The sequence below is a fragment of the Triplophysa rosa genome, linkage group LG1, assembly GCF_024868665.1.
Source record: "Triplophysa rosa linkage group LG1, Trosa_1v2, whole genome shotgun sequence".
Taxonomy (NCBI): domain Eukaryota; kingdom Metazoa; phylum Chordata; class Actinopteri; order Cypriniformes; family Nemacheilidae; genus Triplophysa; species Triplophysa rosa.
The window spans coordinates 24158286-24176417 of record NC_079890.1 but is presented as its reverse complement, the minus strand read 5'-3'; the positions used below and the strand labels follow the sequence as shown (position 1 = coordinate 24176417).

Sequence of the window (18132 nt, the reverse complement as noted above, 5' to 3'; positions counted from 1 at the left end):
ATGGAGGAAACTGAAGGTTTGCAGTGACAGACTCTCAAGACTCAGACTTTATTCCACATGTAACCAAAATCGTGTATGTTCATGTAACAACTCCTTTATTATTTTGGATTGGCAACCACGTAAACACATCGTAATGCATAGCGTAAGCTACATTTTAAAACATCAAAATAGACCCGCCGTGAACTGTTAAATGAAAAACACGACGTAGCCTACAAAAATATGCCGCCAGTTGTGCCGTCTGGCCGTCAAGCGTTTCATCGCATGCTTGATACCAATAGTGTAGGGAAACCGTGAAGTTGTTTACTACGTCATTATGCGCATGCGCAGAACGGATCGTGCAGGCATCCCGGATCGTGTACCGACATGCTGTATAAAAATACCAGGTTGTGTATTGAACTGGCTTGGTTCTGCAAAATGGAAAATGGTGAGTGTATGTAATCTATGTGCTTGTGTTTTCAAATAAATGGTGGTGGTAGATGAGAGAAATATGTGTCTGTGGTAATTTCAAGGGCTATGGGTAAATGCTATGCAATGTGGTTTGATTTGGTATGGTAGAGTAACACAGCAAACACATTACAGGTACATAGCAACATGAAGTAAAACATTAAACAGTCAAATCAAAATATATTCACTATACACTTAACACAACACAAGTCTGTATACATCTTTTCAAGCCAGATATCGGACGGTGCATAAAGGCATGTATGTGTTATATGGGGTGTACTGTATGTGTGTGTGGTCACGGTGTCTGTCTCAATGTTGCACTGTGACACCATGAAACAAAGATTTTCATCTATCGTAAGTGAGCATTAAAGCAACGGTTGCACAGTTAGAACGGTGGTAAAATAGTCAATGTTGTTTTGACAGAAAAATTGTGACGGTTTAATAAGCATTGTCGCTGTCTTCTTGGTTTTTATCCAGTATATGAGAATGATGGAATGCCTGTCACTCCTACACCAGTAACCTGTGGTGAGAATAAAGGATATTATGTGTCAGTTATGATGTCACCTTATGTGTTATGTCAACTTAAATATGCAGCCAGCCACAAGCTGTTTGGCCAGTGAATCTTCATCCATGTCTTTATACGCTGTGGTGGTGACGTACAGATCAGCGTGATCCTTCCCACCTAAACAACGTGAGGTGTTCTTCTCCTGGCAGTTTCACTGACTGCAGTCGGGTGCCTGAAAGAAGTCTGTTAATTTTAAGTGTTGGCCAAAAGTCATTCAGTTAAAGATGGCTGTTTTAAAGCCTTTATTCTAATAAATGGTCTCAAAATGTAATTTTAGTGTGGTTCATTTTCCTCCAGCAACATAAACACAGATGGCACAGGCTTTTACAAACTCACAAACCTGTTTGTGGCTCAATGCGAAAATGTCTTCTTCCATTGTAGCAGGTGACCCACAGATGCCCTCTGGTATATCTTCATCGGGCTCTACCCTGTAAACCCCTCTGCGGTCAGCTTAATTACACACACATACTGAAAAATAATACATTACACTTTTATATAACTATACACTTAGCATACAGCAAACCCTAATGCACTGTATTACTGTAGAGTCATCCAAATATAGTGTATATAGTGTATAGAGTATGTACCGGCAAAGAACCTCCCAGCTGGATCTACTTTCCATCACTGAAGCGAGCGTTGGGCTTTTCCTTGTCCAGCTCAGCAGCTGTTGTAATGGAGTGCATGACCCGGTCAACAAACGCAAAGCACATTCCCTCCGCGATGACGTAACTGCCTGCCTTTCGCACCACAGATCCTACAGGTTTCTCCATGAAAGTAAAAATACACAATGCCATTCTTACAGGAGCTGGATAAGGGGGTGCCAAATCAGTGGTGGTCTTGTATGCCAGGAGCAGAGTCTTGAATTTGATTCAAGCAACTATAGGGAGCCAATGTATCTTAATGAAGAGAGGTGTGACGTGACGTGCGCTCTCTTTGGTTCATTGAAGACCACTCTTGCCGCTGTGGAATATTTAGCTGTATTTTCACTGAGAAAACATCATCCATCTGCAAACAATTCTCAGACCTCGGTACACACTACCCTCACTTCAAACATTGAACTTTCCTCTTTCACCCCACTGACTGACACTGAAGTCACCAGACTTCTCTACAGCCACCCCACCACCTGTCCCCTTGACCCAATCCCCTCCCATCTCCTTCAGGCCATATCCAGCACACTCACACCTGCACTCACACACATCATCAACACCTCCCTGCTCAGTGGCACTTTTCCATCCACATTCAAACAGGCCCAAGTCACGCCCCTACTTAAGAAACCCACATTGGACCCCTTTACTACCGACAGTTACAGACCTGTCTCTCTCCTCCCATTTATTGCAAAAACACTTGTAACTTTCAACCAGGTGTCTTCCTACCTATCCCAGAATAAACCTCTGGATGAAAAGCAGTCTGGCTTCAAAACAAACCACTCCACTGAGACTGCACTGCTATCGGTCACAGAAGCACTGCGGCTAGCAGTGGATGAAACAGCATCACCTCCAGCTGAACCCTGCCAAGACAGAACTACTCGTGTTTCCGGCACACCCCACGGTGCAACACGATCTCACCATCCAACTTGGCAATACCACAATCACTCCTTCCAAAACAGTCAGGAACCTCGGAGTCATATCTGATGAACAGCTGTCCTTCAATGATCACATTGCAAAGACAACGCGGTCATGCCGATATGCCTTATTCAACATTAGAAATGTTAGACCCTATCTCACTGAGCATGCGGCACAACTCCTTGTCCAGGCCCTGGTAATCTCAAAGTCGGACTACTGCAATGCTCTCCTTGCTGGTCTTCCTGCAAAGGCTATCAAACCACTCCAGATGGTTCAGAACGCAGCAGCACGCCTCGTCTTCCAACAGCCCAAATGGGCTCATGTGACACCCGTTTTTATCTCTCTCCACTGGCTACCGGTTGAAGACCACATCTCTCACAACATTCAAAAAACTACTTAAAGGGGTCATATGGCGCGAACATGTGTTTTTCTGTGTCTTTGGTGTGTTATAAGTTGCCCATGCATGTATTAGACACGTAAAATTGCAAAAATTAAAGATTCATTCTATCTAAAAGCGAATGCTCACCCAGACCTGCCTGAAACGCCTCGTGTAACCACACCCCCACAAATCTACGTCATTTCGTGGTATGATTTGATTAAGACTGCCAAAATCTAAACGCAAGTAAGGTGGGCATACTTGTACATCTCATTGTATCGTCGCCGCCACAGCCATGTCGTGGAGACACTGTGTGTTTCGTTGCGAAAAGAAAGCCTCTTTGTTTGCCCTTCCAAAATATTTTATTTACAATACTGTTCCAGAACAGTACAATCCGAATATTCAAGTGTGTGCAACGCATTTCACAGGGGAACCTGGGAGAGATCAACGCCGGCTGTGCACGAAAGCTTTTGTTAAAAAGTGGGGCAATTCCAACCATTGCAACTTCACAAGGACAGTCTGGCGCTTCAGATTCGCTGCCTGTGTGTGAGTATATTTCCATTGTAAAAAAACTTTGTTACAGAATAACGCGAGTTGAGTTTGTCATGTGTTTGTAGCGCATAAGTCCTAATAATCAGTAATTATGTTCCAACTAGAGGCAACAAATGTCGTGTTTATAATGGGGTTTATTGTCTTTAAGTCGCGACGAGACATGGCGTAACACTGGTTGATCACTAACGGCAAATCTTTATAACGTCGTATATAAAAGGTAAAACAGTTAGCTATAGTTTTTAACTATTTAACATATATATTTTTTAAAAACCTTACCAATCCTTTGCATCCTGCTCAAGTCGTGCTGGCAAAGTTGATGTATCGGCTTGATCATTTTCTGGATAAGATTCGGATCGATTGGAACCTGATGTTCCGAATATGGTAAGAGGCGTTACATTTCCGTCACATGCTTGCAGTATTCCACCAAGCTTTTCAGAGCGATGAGCTTTGTAAAAAATCTGCCGTTTCAGAGAGGCGGGGCAAAGAGGAGAGACAAACATGCACGATATGTTGAAAATACAGTGTTTTTGAACCTTAAATCCTGTATACACATTTCATTACATCTAAAACAAACGATAATATTCGTTTTAGCAGTGTCATATATCACCCCTTTAAAACCCATCTCTTCTGTGAATACTTGACAGAAAAATGAAACTCAACAGGTAGTGGTCTAGCTTTTGTTGAAACTAGTAACTTTGTATTAGCACCTATTGTATTATTGCTCCTGTATGACATATCACTTATTGCTCCCTGAACTCTCTGTAAGTCGCTTTGGATAAAAGCGTCTGCTAAATGACTAAATGTAAATGTAAAATATTACAAATTTACAAAACAGGTTGGCGTACAATTTACATTCAAAAATATCACTTTTGAACGGGAATTGGACACATAATAAAAAAAAAAATAAACTAAGCACTTCAATATTTTTAACACTAAAAATAGATCATTCATAATGGAAAATTTCATAATAGATTATCAAATAGTTCTAATAGGATTGCAGCTTTTTAGAGAGAACCGTCACAGAATCATGGCGTCGTTGTTGCGTCATCAAAATGCGACTCTCCTCAATTGTAAACAGCGATAAACCATATAATACGTCTATGGAATAAAAACTCTAGATAACAACGCTTCAAATTTTTATACATCGTATATTTTAGCAATGATCGCAAAAGTTATAGTATAGTATTTTACTTGCTCGTGATTCGCGCCCTGTACTCTAGTTATCAGGCAGGAATTCATCGTCCAGAACACGCTAAAGTTTGAGCACGTCAAATCCTATATTTCGTCTTTATATATTAGACATTCAATCTAATTAAATGTAGTCAGTGTGTAGGATTAAACCGAGAACATGATCATTTTATGGAAACTTTAGAAACACCGATGCGCCTTTTACAATCTGGGAAAACAAAGGTAAGACCTATTATTTTGTTAATGAACCAGCATTCTGTAACCTATGTCTGTTTGCCATATACGACAGCGTTTATATTCGGGTTCCTATGTAAACACAAGATTGTAGATTTAATCTTTAAAACAAAGATTTAAGATAATACTTAGAGCACATGTCTTTATTGTATGAAGCGCTCTATATATACACAAGCGCATTGACTGTACTGTGCTTTTTGCTCAGAGATGGTTCTGTCTTTGGTGAAGCTGTGCGCTCGGGAGGTGGTGAGTGACCACAGCTCGTCGCCTTGTTGGTTAAATTGTGTGCCGCGGGAGCTCTACCGATCGCTGCTGGATGCCGCTTTTACCCACTGTCGTCCACTGGCCGTCGGCGAGCTCGTCCAGCGATGGCCCGAACGGATACTGACCGTGGGAGGCAGCAGAAAAGCGGGCCATAGCACTCCGAACCGCCTGTGCGTTCAATCGCTGCTGTTGGCGGTTGTCAGAGGACTGACAAACAAGAGGTATGTGTCTAAATGAGCTCTCTGCCCTCTCTCTGCCCTTTGTTGATGTATGAAAGTGTGAATATATTATTCGACATTATTTACAGCCTTCTTTCTCAGGTGTTGCCTGCAGGTGCTGGATCTCAGTGGACTTCAGTGTGAGCATGTGAGAGTTGAAGACTCAATGGGTGGATGGTCCCTCACTGTTGCCCTTTGCTCAATGGTGCTACAGGCTCGAGCTGCTGCCTCCAGGGCTCAAAGGAGAGATGGAGAAAGAGAGAGAAAAAGAGGGCTAGAAGCAGAACGTGAGAAGGGCGGCACCGTCAAACGAGACAGGGGCACGGTAGGGTGTGTGAATTACAGTGAAGTAAGCGAGAGAGGACATAGGGAAGAAAAACTAGGGAAGATGGAATGCACAAGTAATGGAGAAAACAGCATCGGTCATGATCGGGTGATGGTACCGGAAGATGAGTCTGTGAAGGGTGTCAGGAGGAGGATGGAAATTCAGAGGAGAAAGACACCCGAGTTGAACATCAGTAATGATGGAAGTGGTTTCTGTAAGCAAGACTGGGATGAGGTGGTGGTTGTCCATGTCAGGGCTGATCTTTTCGTCAATGCCCGTTCTTGGGAACGTGTCCGTGATGCCCTTAGTCACCCCGGCCCTCTGAGGCTGCACTGTCGCTACCTCCGTGTGGAGGAACTCTCAGCATCCTCCATAGCTGCTTTGTTAAGCCTCTTGACACAGCAGGATCTTCTCAGTGTGGACATTCGCTACTCCAGCCTTGGGGTGTCAGGCCTGGCAATGCTGCTTCCGCTGTTTGCTCCTTTTCTGCAGATTCACTCTCTAAGACTGCATTACTGTAACTTGGACTTGCAACGCACACAACTTGGCCAGCAGGGGGCACTTCAGGAAATGTGTAAAGGGCTTGGTTTGCTCAAGAGACTTAAGAGACTATGCCTGACAGCACTCAGACTGCCAGGACACCTGCGTTTGCTCCTCAGGTATTTACTTCATTAACATCGACACTAATACACACCTGTGATCTCTACTCGTTCACACACGCTTACACACACGCTTTCTGATTTATTGTTGCCCAAACTATTAAAATTTTCCTGGATTCAGTGTAGTTGTGTATTTGTACCATAAATAATGTAAGTACTACAGTATTTACTACAGTTTATTAATACACTATAGTTTATACTACAAAAATACTAGAGTAACTGTACTATACTACGGAATATAACAATTTACTATAGTAAATACTACAGAGTATGCTAAAAGTATACAACATTTTGAAATATTTATGATCATGCTGTAGAGATCAGCAGCCTTTTATTTGTTATGAATGATTCTCTCTTTTCTGTCTAAAGCTCTCTCTCCCAGCCTCTGGAGGTGCTGGAGCTGCCATACCTGTGCCTGACGTCCACTGATCTGGCGTACCTCTCGTGCAGCCAGCACGCTCAATTCCTGAGAGAACTTGATCTGAGTGAGAACTGCCTCGACGAATCCTCCCTGCCCTCTCTGCGTCGTCTTTTTGGTCAAGCTGAAAGCTCACTATCCCAGCTTTCACTCTGCGGTTGTGGTCTCTCAGATGCTCTCCTTGAAGCACTCCTGCCCTCCCTGTCCTGCTGTCGGGTTTTACGTAGCTTAAGACTGGCCTTAAACCCACTGTCTAGAATGGGACTGCTTTTGCTGGCACGTACAGCTGCGGGTATCCCTTCCCTTCGTCTTCTGCTTTATCCTAATCCACTGGAGGAATATGAGCCAGGTCTGCCTGCTCTTCCCTCCAGCGCTCAGCTGCTGGACTGGTCTCTGATGGAGGAGCCGGAGGGCAGAGACTTGACACTGAGGCTGCTGGATGAGGTTTTGAGCTTAAGAGGGCGCTCACGTGATCTTATTGTGACCTCTGACTTCCTGAACTACAGCCCAGATTTGTCAGTAGATGATTAGTGACTATTTTATTTGTTTGAGCTAGAGTGGGTATCTCTGTCATTGTTCTTAAATGCTGTGGGTCTCCCAGGGCCTTTATAATACGTGCTTGACAATCAAAATCAACCTTTTTTCTTCTGGTTGCCAAGTTACTTCATTAATAAGAATCATCAGTCTTAATACTAGTGTCACATTTATACCTTGCATAGAAATTATCTTGTATTTATGTCTCGTAGCATATTTTGGTTTTATTACTTTATAATATTGTAATATGGTAATGTTTATACCAAGCACTGAGGGAACCAAAAGCAAGGAACCAAACTCCTGTTGAAGTTTCCGAATTGTCTTATGTTTTCCCCCCACATTTTCCATTATTCATGAAAAGCTACTTCCATTTTGATCCTGTGTGAATGTTTATATACAAAATAATTGTATTCAAATGAAAATGGTCAGGTTCTGTAGCATATAACAGGTTTTGCAATTTCAACAAGGACGGAGGTGTTCACATAGACAATGTATTTCTTAGTTGGACTGTATAAGAGCCTGTTACATACTGTTTTATCTTGACTTAAATGTTTTTCTTTTGAATATTATTCACTTAGATTACTCATTCATGTGGAATTTAGGTTACAGTAAGTGTACACTCACTCCTCAAAACCAGCATCTGTATCCCTGCTTCCAAATAAACAGAAACCAAAACCTTTCATACAAGAAATATTGTTCACATAGGGACTTCTAAGGTGAAATAGTTTTTGCACACAGCCCTAAACAGACTACAAATTAGGTGTCTGAATTGGTTAATTTTTATATTCCTGGGTCGACACTCATTTTGGTCCTGGAACAATAATCCAGACAAATCTTATTTTAGGAGTAGACTTAGGTCTAGGTTGGGGGCATTTTCTGCAGTGTTAGAAATAGGATTCACAGTCAAATAGAAGAGGAATTAATCTAAATATTCATTTTATATACTGTAATCACACAAAATACTGCTTCTTCAGAAACTACTGAACTTATTATAGCTGACAGCAATTACATTATCTCATGCATTGTGAAATCTTTGACTGGCCTGCCTTTTACTTCCTATGACATAAAACTTCACAAGCAGCTATGTGGTTTATACCTCTGTCAGCCATCACCAACACCTCCTTCCTTTCGGTTTCATTTCACCATTATAACAGAAAACAATTCACTATTTGTCCTTCATCCTCTGTTGTACTGGTGAAGAATGCAGCAGTTATTGATGAAAACAGAATACAATACCAAAAGACCGAGTTGCCTTCCCAGACAAACAGCAGGGATGATGGATGATGTCATTTAAAAGCTTTTGCAGGTTGCAGCATCAACTGTGTTGTCTGGGCTGCTATTGCCAGGGCTGGAAATGAGGGGAATCAGGGGGGTGGAGTTACAGTTTGAAATGCATGTAATAGCCTCCATACGCTATGCAAGTTTCATACATAAATATAGTGGGATTTTCTGCATTTATGGTTTAAAAATATACAATATATCCCCATCGAGTATCCCCCCGGTGACTCTCTGTCATTTTGACTACTGGCTATTGCGGATCTGGCAGAAGATTGCTCAACCCAGCCACCAAGAAGCCCACCAACTCCAACTGACAGAACAAGATGTACTGTAGAGACATTACTGAAATGCTCGTCAAACATCGTGGTTGGCCTGAGCAGGAATGGGTTCAGATTATTGCACCGAAAAAGTGCAGCAAACTTACTGCTCTCAACCAGCCAACTCCATTCCTCAAGTTGTCATCAAGAGATGCAAAAGGTAAGTTGGGATCCAGTTTCTAAGGGTATAATGCCTCCCTTCTCTCTTCTACCAGCAGAGTCAAGCTAAACATGGCTGCTACTAATCACTTTCACAGTACTCTCCATCACATTTTCATTGTTATTATAAATAAATAACCATCACCATCTATATGGCTAACAGACTTAACTGTTATGTTTGCCTTTATTCATCTGTTAAAACATAAATTCTCACACTTCACACTTAGCATCTTTTTTTTAAATGTTTTGCAGAAAACAACAACCATGTATGCAGCAGCATGACAGGCGGAAGTGTCTTCTGAATCAGGTGATAATTATTTCATGTTATTCGTATCCTGCTATCTATGTATTTTAAGATTCTATCTTAACTTGATTCTATCTGTAATACTGTACGTAAGAGCGATCCAGGAAGAAGTATTTGTGTGGTAAGAGCTTTTTTGAGTACCGAAAGTCCAGGGAAAAGGGGAATGGAGAAAGTGTGACATAAGCTGTTGGTAGAGAGAGGAACCGTGTGAAACCCATCAGCTGTGGTCGATATTGCAATGGTGGCAGCAGATGTCCTGTTGGTGTATAATGTTAATTTAAAGTATGATACTGGTTTACTATTATTGATATTAATTATTATTAAGGCTTAAAGATGTTCGTTTAACATTTTGATTTACTTGTGTTAAAAAACTGAAACAGGAAGTGCTTCTGGACCAGCGTTGTATACGGCTTGCAAAATAGACTATACACATAACAACAGTTGCAAACTTAATGCATTAATTTTGCTTGAAATATGCTCTAACCTTGAGGCTCACGTATCCTAGACATGCTGTATGTCTCTCCCAGGCGCTGTATACGCTTCAGTCTAAAAACAGATCATTCCGAAATTTAAGTTCATTGAGCATTACACTATTTCAACAATGCAAATAACAATTCTGAGATTCAATGCAAAGAAATCATGTTTAATAATTTTGTAGAGAGTTACATACCTAGGTAAGCTAGAAGCCACCAATACAGTGTCTTTCCTGCCCTCAGGTGGAGGGGGTGGGGCTCGAGCCTGTTTGTTCTTTTGTACAGAACAGAAATATTGAAGCACCTCTATGGGAGTGATCACACTCTTTATTCCTTTACTGTGCAGGAACACTGACCCACTGTGCACCTGTAAAATACATAAAACATGCACCAGGCTGAAATGGCCAATTCTAATATTCTGCTCAAATCCGAATTGGAGGTTGTTCACATGACGCAGAAAAGAAAAGTGGACCATATCAGACCCTGGTCTGAATATTTTTACACATAAAAGAGCACCTCTGACTGTTTCCAAATATATCTGAATATGATTTCACACCTTGTACTTTCTGGTCCATGTAGACAGCCAGTGGGCGGCCATGTCTCGAAGACTCTGGTGCTGCTTAGGCTCATCTTTTGTCAGAGTGTTCCAGTGCTCTAGTTCTGGACATAACCACATCTCAGCATCCTCTACACCCAACCTCTGCAGCACACACAGAATTAAACCCCTGCCAGAGAGAGAACACTTCATTCCTATATACTGTAAAAACAAAATCAACTTACAAACTTTTAAAAAATTGAGCACATTATTTTTACAGTACTAGAATATTTTGAGTGCTTCACACAATAGAATGCAAAGTAATGCAAATCATTTATCTTGTACTGTGCAAAGCCTTTGCGTTATTCCTTACTGAAGATCAACTTTTTTATCTGCTAAGATGGCGAGTAGCTCCACAATTGTGTCGAAGCTGCCAGGACGCACATGCACCATCAAATTCAGCAGTTCACCAACAAAATGCTGTTCCTCCCTTGACTGCAAACACATACACATCAAATACTCATACAGTAGCGATTGCTAAAAAAGCTGTATGAATTCATTGTTTCATTTACCATGTTTGTGTGAATGCAGTTTTGCAGGCAAACCAGCAATGCTCTGCTAAGTGATTCTTTGCTTAACACTTCCTGTTGTATTAGTTGAAGTAGTGCATTGAGAATGCTTTGCTTCTGAGACATGCTGGAACGGATTATGAAGTCCAGCAAATGCAAGCAGAAATCCTTGGGGTTTAGTGAACTTGAAATGCACTGTAAATACACACCCAAATACCAATTTATGAAGATACATAACGGGATAAAATAACTGGAATCAGAAGAAAAATGTTCCTAATGTTCACAATCATAATTCATAATGTTAATATTAGGTGAAACCTTTAAATCAGTGGATGTATATACATTGGCTTGTTTGTATAGGGCAGTTTCAAAATTCATCGTACACGCGCACGCCTGACCCCCAGTTAACTTCCGGTTTGTTTTTGGCTAGTGTCTATAACATAACTATTCATATTTAATTTAATTTAAGTTCATATTAATTTGTATTATTATTTTACTGTATAATAATTGTATTAAATAAACGATTTGTTGAATTTTGTTGTACGTTCATTTTATTAAATAAACAATTTGTTGAATGTGTCCTGTATTTCGGTCGCATTTAAAGAAACCATATGCTACATTGACATCTAGCGGTTGAGCTTGGTATCGCAGTCTAAATTCAAAATATTGGAGAGACACGTTTAGCCAAGTAACGGTTCTTCTCAGTTTCTTTTGATTGTTATCTGAAATAATCTACAGGCACTCTATTGTTTGTGAATGTGTACCGGAAGTTAAGGTGGGGGTCACAAAGTGCGCATGCGCAGTAAAGTTTGTTTATGTTGTTAAGATGAAACCGTCTATAGTTTACTGTTAGAACTTCATGCACTTATTATTTGTAGACATAATTGATATAGTTCAGAAGAATTGGAGTTGAACTTGAGAGTCAGTGATCGCAATGAATTTGGGTTGTATGGAAAATCATTGATTATGATTACAACTTCTTTTTGTATTTCTCAAGAAAGTCATAAATCTTTCGAACAGCCTGAGAATATGATGGGATTTTGTTACAAAAATTTGACTAGTTTGGTCATTTGAATGGGTGATTTCTGCCACAATGTTCTAAGCATTTAAAATCCACTTGACGGAAATCTGAGAGGGTTTTTAAAATTTTGCATGATGCTTTTAGTTAAGGCTGTATGTAAGATATGCATGAATGGAGTGGATTTGCATTAATCTTACACTCAGATCAGGAAACATCTTCTGAAACCACTGCTCATCCACAAACTGCAGTAGGAACGCGGGTAGATGTGAGGAGGCAGGTGGAGGGGGTAAGGTAGTGGGCTGTTTGGGTAGAGAGGGTGAGACAGGTGAGGATGGGATAGGGGTGGGTGAAGGTGAAGGTGAAACAGGAGTGGGTGAGGGAAGGGTAGGAGGGGGTGTAGGATGCTTTATTGGAGGAAGGGGTTTTGGTGGCTGTGAGGAGATGAGTATACTGTTAGATTGAAAGAAAAATGTTAACAGAACTTTACATGAATGCTTGGAACTTACTAGAGTGAACATACAGTACCTTAACAGGGTATATGACTTTCTTTACCACTGGTGGGGGTGGATGAAGGTTCTCCTTCTCAGGTGGAGTTTCAGTGATGGGTGTAAGATAAGGCATGTCAGGCTCTTCCTCTTCCTTCTCCTCCTCTTCATTATACAAGATTTGCACTTCATCTGGTTTGCTCTGTATATTACAATTAACCTTAAAATTATTTGTTGGTTTATTAGTGTTATGGTGATTAATTATATCGTCCATTTGCATACATCGCACATACAGTACATTGAGGTTTATGAGAATTAAATATATATAATCTTCTGACCATTTTTGCCAAAGCAGATATCTTCAAATTAAAAGACCAATAAAACACAAATAACATCAAATAATACAAAATAGGTATTCATCTTTCAAAATAGTCAGATTTTCACTCCATGATTATCATGGCCAAAAGAATTCCCATAACGATATTATCACGGTATCTAAAAAGAAATAAATAAAACTATTGGTCAAATGACTTTTTAACGTATTATTGTAAAATAGTGTTCTCACCTCTTCTCCATCACATCCCAGGTCAAGACGAAGTCTCCACCTGTTTGTGTGTGGAATGACTTTCTCCACCTTGATATCAGGCCATAGTTGTCCTACCAGCACAGAGTTAGGGATGAAACCGAGTGGAGCCTGTGTGGTCTGAAAACAAGAGCAGGATTATACAATAACCAGTGATAAAACATACAACAGGCTAGAAATGAGTATGCAATTCAAAATTGTGTTTTTACACTGACAACAAATAAACAACTTCACAGCTATAAAACATACAGTTATATTACATAGATTAACTCTCTAACCTGTTTATTAGAGGAATGCAGTCTCTTGGCCATTCTGTGGTTGGGGAAGAAGCCCTCTGGGAATGATGGAGGAGTCAGGGGACAGAGCTCAGGAAGTTTAGGTGGAAAGAGTTCAGCATTCACATCAAACATATCTTCTTCTGGAATCTAATGTTAGATCCGAAATCAACATATTAGCGGTCACATGCAATTTTTAATAAGACAGTAAATGCAACCAGGTTTGATGAGTTCATACGATCATACTTTTATATCAGGGGGTTTCATGTACATTAGACGCATGTAGTTATTGAACGCCTCTTGTTTGGTTTGTATGGTGGCTGGTTTTCTCTTCTTGCATTCAACCTCTCCTTTTCGCAAGGATTCCAGATCTTTATGTCTTGCCATCAGTGCTCCAAAGTCCAGCATGCACTGTAAAAAAAACACTGTTGTTTTTTAAACTGATTTTTCACGTATAATGTTCAAAAAACAATATTTTACGGAATATTTCTGGCTCCCCAGCTGCCAGAAAATTTCATTTTTTTTACAGGATTTTTTTTACAGAGTAGACAAACATGGGTGAGCCGTGACACACACAAACAAATACACAGATACACACTTACTGTGTCTTTTAGCCTTTCAGGACTGTCCTTTTTAGCAACACAATTCTCTTTCCTAGAGTTAAATATTAAAAACAAAGAATAAAGATTTGGGAGTGTGCTTGTATATTTATATTGTGTAGAAAGTTACCTGCATTTATAGCTCTTGGTTGGTATCCAGGACGTGGGTAGGTCAGAGTCTGAATCCCATTTGTCATTTCTCTGGATAATAAAGTTATTATACATTCAAAATGAATGACATATTTAACAGAGTGTACCTCATTAACTATCTACTGTCTTACTAATATCTTCTGTTCTGCATGCATCAGTATGACATTAAGAGCCTGGGCCCTTTTGAGAAAGTAAAACTAAAATGCCATCTAAGCAGTATGCTCACAACAGTACAATCTGTATCCATAGCCTTCAGACCTTAGAATGTAGCTGCGTGTAGGAGATTCTATAGAGATCTCCAGTTATCCCTAACAGCAGATCTCCACTCTCTTCACAGTATGCCAAACACTCAGGCTCTGCATTCAGCTGAAGAATTCTGAAATAAACGCAGGGGCCCGTTTCAGGACATTTGGTGAAAACTCTGAGTATATTAACCCTGAAATGAGGGAAACTCTGGGTTTTCCATTTCAGAATGGGAGGTATGTCAAACCCGAGAATGCAGGGTAAGTCAAGCCCATTTCTGAAAGAGAGGTAACTTATACTCAGAGTCAGTAACCATAGTAACTCTGTGAACCAACTCAACTCTGTGAACCTAACCTGGTTGGGAGCAGGTTTTCTTCGATAAACCCAGGGTTTCTTACAATCTCCCTCTTTTTAAACCGCAAGTTGTGTACCTTATTCATTAATTCATTGAATACATTCATTGCACATTTTGATCACACAGAGACCATCTACAGTAAGTGATTAAAATGTCATATGTGCTTTTATAGAGGATCCTGTACATGAAGAGGCTGCATTAATTCATAAGGAGGTACATTTATTTCAGGATTATAGGACCCGAGTGGATTTTTGTTACAAAGGGCAGTTTTATATGGAGGACGAGAAATAATGTATCCTTAATTATATAAATAAAGAATAAATGAATAAATACACGCATGAATGAACAGATAAAAAAATAATAAACAACAAATTTAGAAGCAACCAGTCCTACCCAAACCCACCTTAAGCGGGACTCAAATAAGCGATTAGTCCAGGGGCCGGTTGCATAAACTACTTATAGTCTTACAAGTTAGTCATTCAATTTTTTTCTTCAAGACTGGTCAAAACTTCTTAAAGTCAAGTTACATGAAAAGGAATATTGGTCTAATTGAAATTTGAAAAGTAAGACTGATTGGTCTTAAATAATTCCTAGTCAGTGAGACTAGTTGCTAAAATGCAGTCTTAACTTAGCGGCTAAATTTATGCAACTGGCCCCAGCTATGGCATGAGAGTCTAATGCTCTAACAAGTGTTCTATGTTCTACACACCATAACTTCTAGCAATTCTCACAAATTGATGTAAAATAAATGGAAATAAATATAGAAATACACGTAAATACGTATTACTATATGTTCATATCTGTCTTTTTGCATTCTTTTATTGATTAATAAATTAGTTTACTGGTTTATTGGCATTCATTTTTTTGAATCGTCATATCGGAGCTCCATGTTCATGGCTTTTTTAGTCGTGGTGCACGCGCTTAACTCAGGGTAAGCCTACCCAGAGTTAATTGAACTAACTTAAACCAGCTGTTCTGAAACCAAAAACTCAAAGTTTCGATTCTCAGAGTAAATCAACTCAGAGTTCAAGGTTTAACTTAGAGTTGGTTGAACCTCCTTATTGAAACAGACCCCAGGAAAGTTTATATTCAAGTTATTCAATAGGGCATGAAAATATATTTGAAATATACACAGCCTAATAAGCAGAACTAAAAACAAACAGTAGCTCCTGTCCTGACCTGAGAAGGCGATTTTCTTTATCCCAGATCTGTACAGTCCCATCCTGACTGCTTGACGCAAACACATTTAGCTGATGACATGCACAAAGACCTGAGAACACATTACCCCCAAAAATATAGATTTAATGCACTGCCAAATGCGTAAATGTAGATTTACCAGTCTATTGTCCTGAGAGGGTCAAAGTGTGATATATATGTGATCATATTTTTATTAAATAGATTTACTTTCTATGGACAAGTGCGTTTACTTGAGCTTAGATATATCTCAAGAGTTTATCTAAATAATTTAATTTATGGTGCCTAGCATGTTAAAAATATGAGGCAGGAGTCTTTAACCTGTAATTTTGTGATGATGGTCATCATTGGGTTGGTGGTCAGATCGCCTCTGGCTCTCCAGGCTGTATTGCACCAGGCTACAGATGTCATTCTCTGGATTTTGTAAAGCGAGGATGAGCTGGGTTCCCATCAGTGCCGACCGAACAGGAGGCAGATCACAGCACACACTAAAATAGAGACTTAAATACTGTAGAGATGGAGACACATTCCAAACCAGTAGAGCTTTATCTTCACCTACAACATAAAACAATCAGCAATTTAGTAGGTAGTCTATTCAGTCTTACGGCACACAGTAGTTGTGAAGTGTGTATTTACCTGTAGTCAGTAGGTAGCCACTGTCAGGATATGCCTGTATGCTCGTGATATCTTGGTTGTTGTGAGCAGGGATTCTGTACAAGACTTTGCCCGAATGCATATTGAGCACAGATACACAACCACCACAATGTCCCAGTATAACCAGAAATCTATAAAACATGACATAACAGATCTAGCTACACTACAAAAGCCTGTAAATGTGACGACGACTACAGCACATACACTAACCTGTTTTTTGCATTAAGTTTGATCTTCTTTGGCTTGTGTGCTTTCTGCATTTGCAGGGATTTCCATTCTTCCAGTGCACTTTGTGTATCTATAATCTTACTGTATAATACCATGCAGCATACCTTGCCTATATTTGCCTTCACTTGCCCACCTGGCCAATCCCATTGCTCTATCTTGTGCCACTCATCAAGGGGAGTTACTGGATTGGTCATGGTACTTAAAATAGTGACGACCCTGTCCTCAGTGAGGACCAGTAATATTTCCTTAGGCACACAGTAATCAGCACACCTTATTCGTCCCTTGGCTTGGAATCTTGTGAGCACTTCGCCTGTCTCGGTTGCGACAATTGTAACATTGCTGTTTCCTTGAATACAAAGTGCACATGCTGGGAGGGAAGGAGGGCATGGTGGGGTCGAGATTTGACGGATAGGTCCTCCCAGGGCTCCGTCCATTCTGCAGTGCAGATTATAAAGACAGTTTAAGGTCCAGAGATCCACACTGTTCGAGGAGTATGAAAAGAAGGTACCAGAACTGTCAGGACCCCCCATGGCCAGGGGAGGCATGTACCCATTAGGAACAGACACAACCTGGACCTGGTCTCCAATGTCTAGCCTCCAGCATCTTAAAGTACTATCGAGAGAAGATGATAACAGCAGGCCAGAGACGGGACACAGAACTAGAGAGGTGATAAGTGCTACAAACACACAAACAGATACAAATAAACACCTTTTAAACTAACATGTTTGATTGTAGTAGAGTCTATTGTCAGCGTTAATAGTAAGACTTGATCCAATAAATGGCCAATAAAATGACAAAGTGCTAATTTACATCAATGGGATAGTTGGTTAAAGTGATAGTTCGCCCAAAAATCTAAATTCTGTCATCATTTACACACCCTCTTGTCATTTCAAACCTGTATGACTTTCTTCGGACAAAAGAAGATATTTTAAAGAATGTCGGTAACCGAAGAACAGTGGTGTCCGTTGACTTGCATTGGTTTTGTTTCCTTACAATGGAAGTCAATGGGTATTGCTGTTGTTCGGTTACCAACATTCTTCAAAATATCTTCTTTTGTTTTCTGCCCAAGAAAGTCAAAGAGCTTTAAAGTGACACGAGGGTGACAACATGATGACAGAAATTGCATTTTAGGGTAACTATCTCTTCAAGCAATTTGATTGAAGTATATTTAGTATCTTTGCATCAATTCAAAGGTGTAGTTCACCCAAAAAATAAAATTCTTTCATCATTCTTCATGTGATTCCAAACCTGAATTATTTACCTTGGGAGAACACGAAATAAGATATTTTGAAGAACGCTTGTACCAACAACTTTGGCCTCCAAAGGTTCACAGGTTATCATAAACTTCACAGGTTATCATAAACTTCACAG

At 40.1% G+C, this 18132-nt stretch overlaps 2 protein-coding genes across 4 annotated transcripts; one reads left to right on the top strand and one right to left on the bottom strand.

Moving 5' to 3' along the window:
• The first annotated feature begins 4553 nt into the window (after positions 1-4553).
• Positions 4554-8024, top strand: si:ch73-174h16.4 (leucine-rich repeat-containing protein 14). 2 transcript variants are annotated; one of them, XM_057336864.1, is made up of 4 exons: positions 4554-4909; positions 5127-5406; positions 5506-6387; positions 6757-8024. In XM_057336864.1, exons 2-4 carry the CDS (start codon positions 5129-5131, stop codon positions 7334-7336), a joined length of 1740 nt encoding a protein of 579 aa, XP_057192847.1. In that variant the 5' UTR covers positions 4554-4909; positions 5127-5128; the 3' UTR covers positions 7337-8024. The 2 variants fall into 2 exon arrangements, with proteins under 2 accessions (XP_057192847.1, XP_057192856.1); XM_057336873.1 differs by lacking the exon at positions 4554-4909 and having other exon boundaries at positions 5299-5406; positions 5493-6387.
• Positions 8025-9278: 1254 nt separating this feature from the next.
• On the bottom strand, positions 9279-17761 carry LOC130558855 (uncharacterized). 2 transcript variants are annotated; one of them, XM_057341527.1, is made up of 18 exons: positions 16744-17761; positions 16516-16664; positions 16201-16434; positions 15865-15955; positions 14346-14463; positions 14068-14138; positions 13941-13992; positions 13585-13749; positions 13342-13488; positions 13046-13183; positions 12521-12682; positions 12193-12426; positions 10978-11169; positions 10779-10900; positions 10427-10595; positions 10068-10237; positions 9882-9943; positions 9279-9653 (listed from the first exon to the last, which is right to left on the bottom strand). In XM_057341527.1, the coding sequence occupies exons 1-18, from the start codon at positions 17304-17306 to the stop codon at positions 9469-9471; spliced, it is 3024 nt and encodes a 1007-aa protein (XP_057197510.1). In that variant the 5' UTR covers positions 17307-17761; the 3' UTR covers positions 9279-9468. The 2 variants fall into 2 exon arrangements, with proteins under 2 accessions (XP_057197510.1, XP_057197521.1); XM_057341538.1 differs by lacking the exon at positions 12193-12426.
• Positions 17762-18132: the final 371 nt, after the last annotated feature.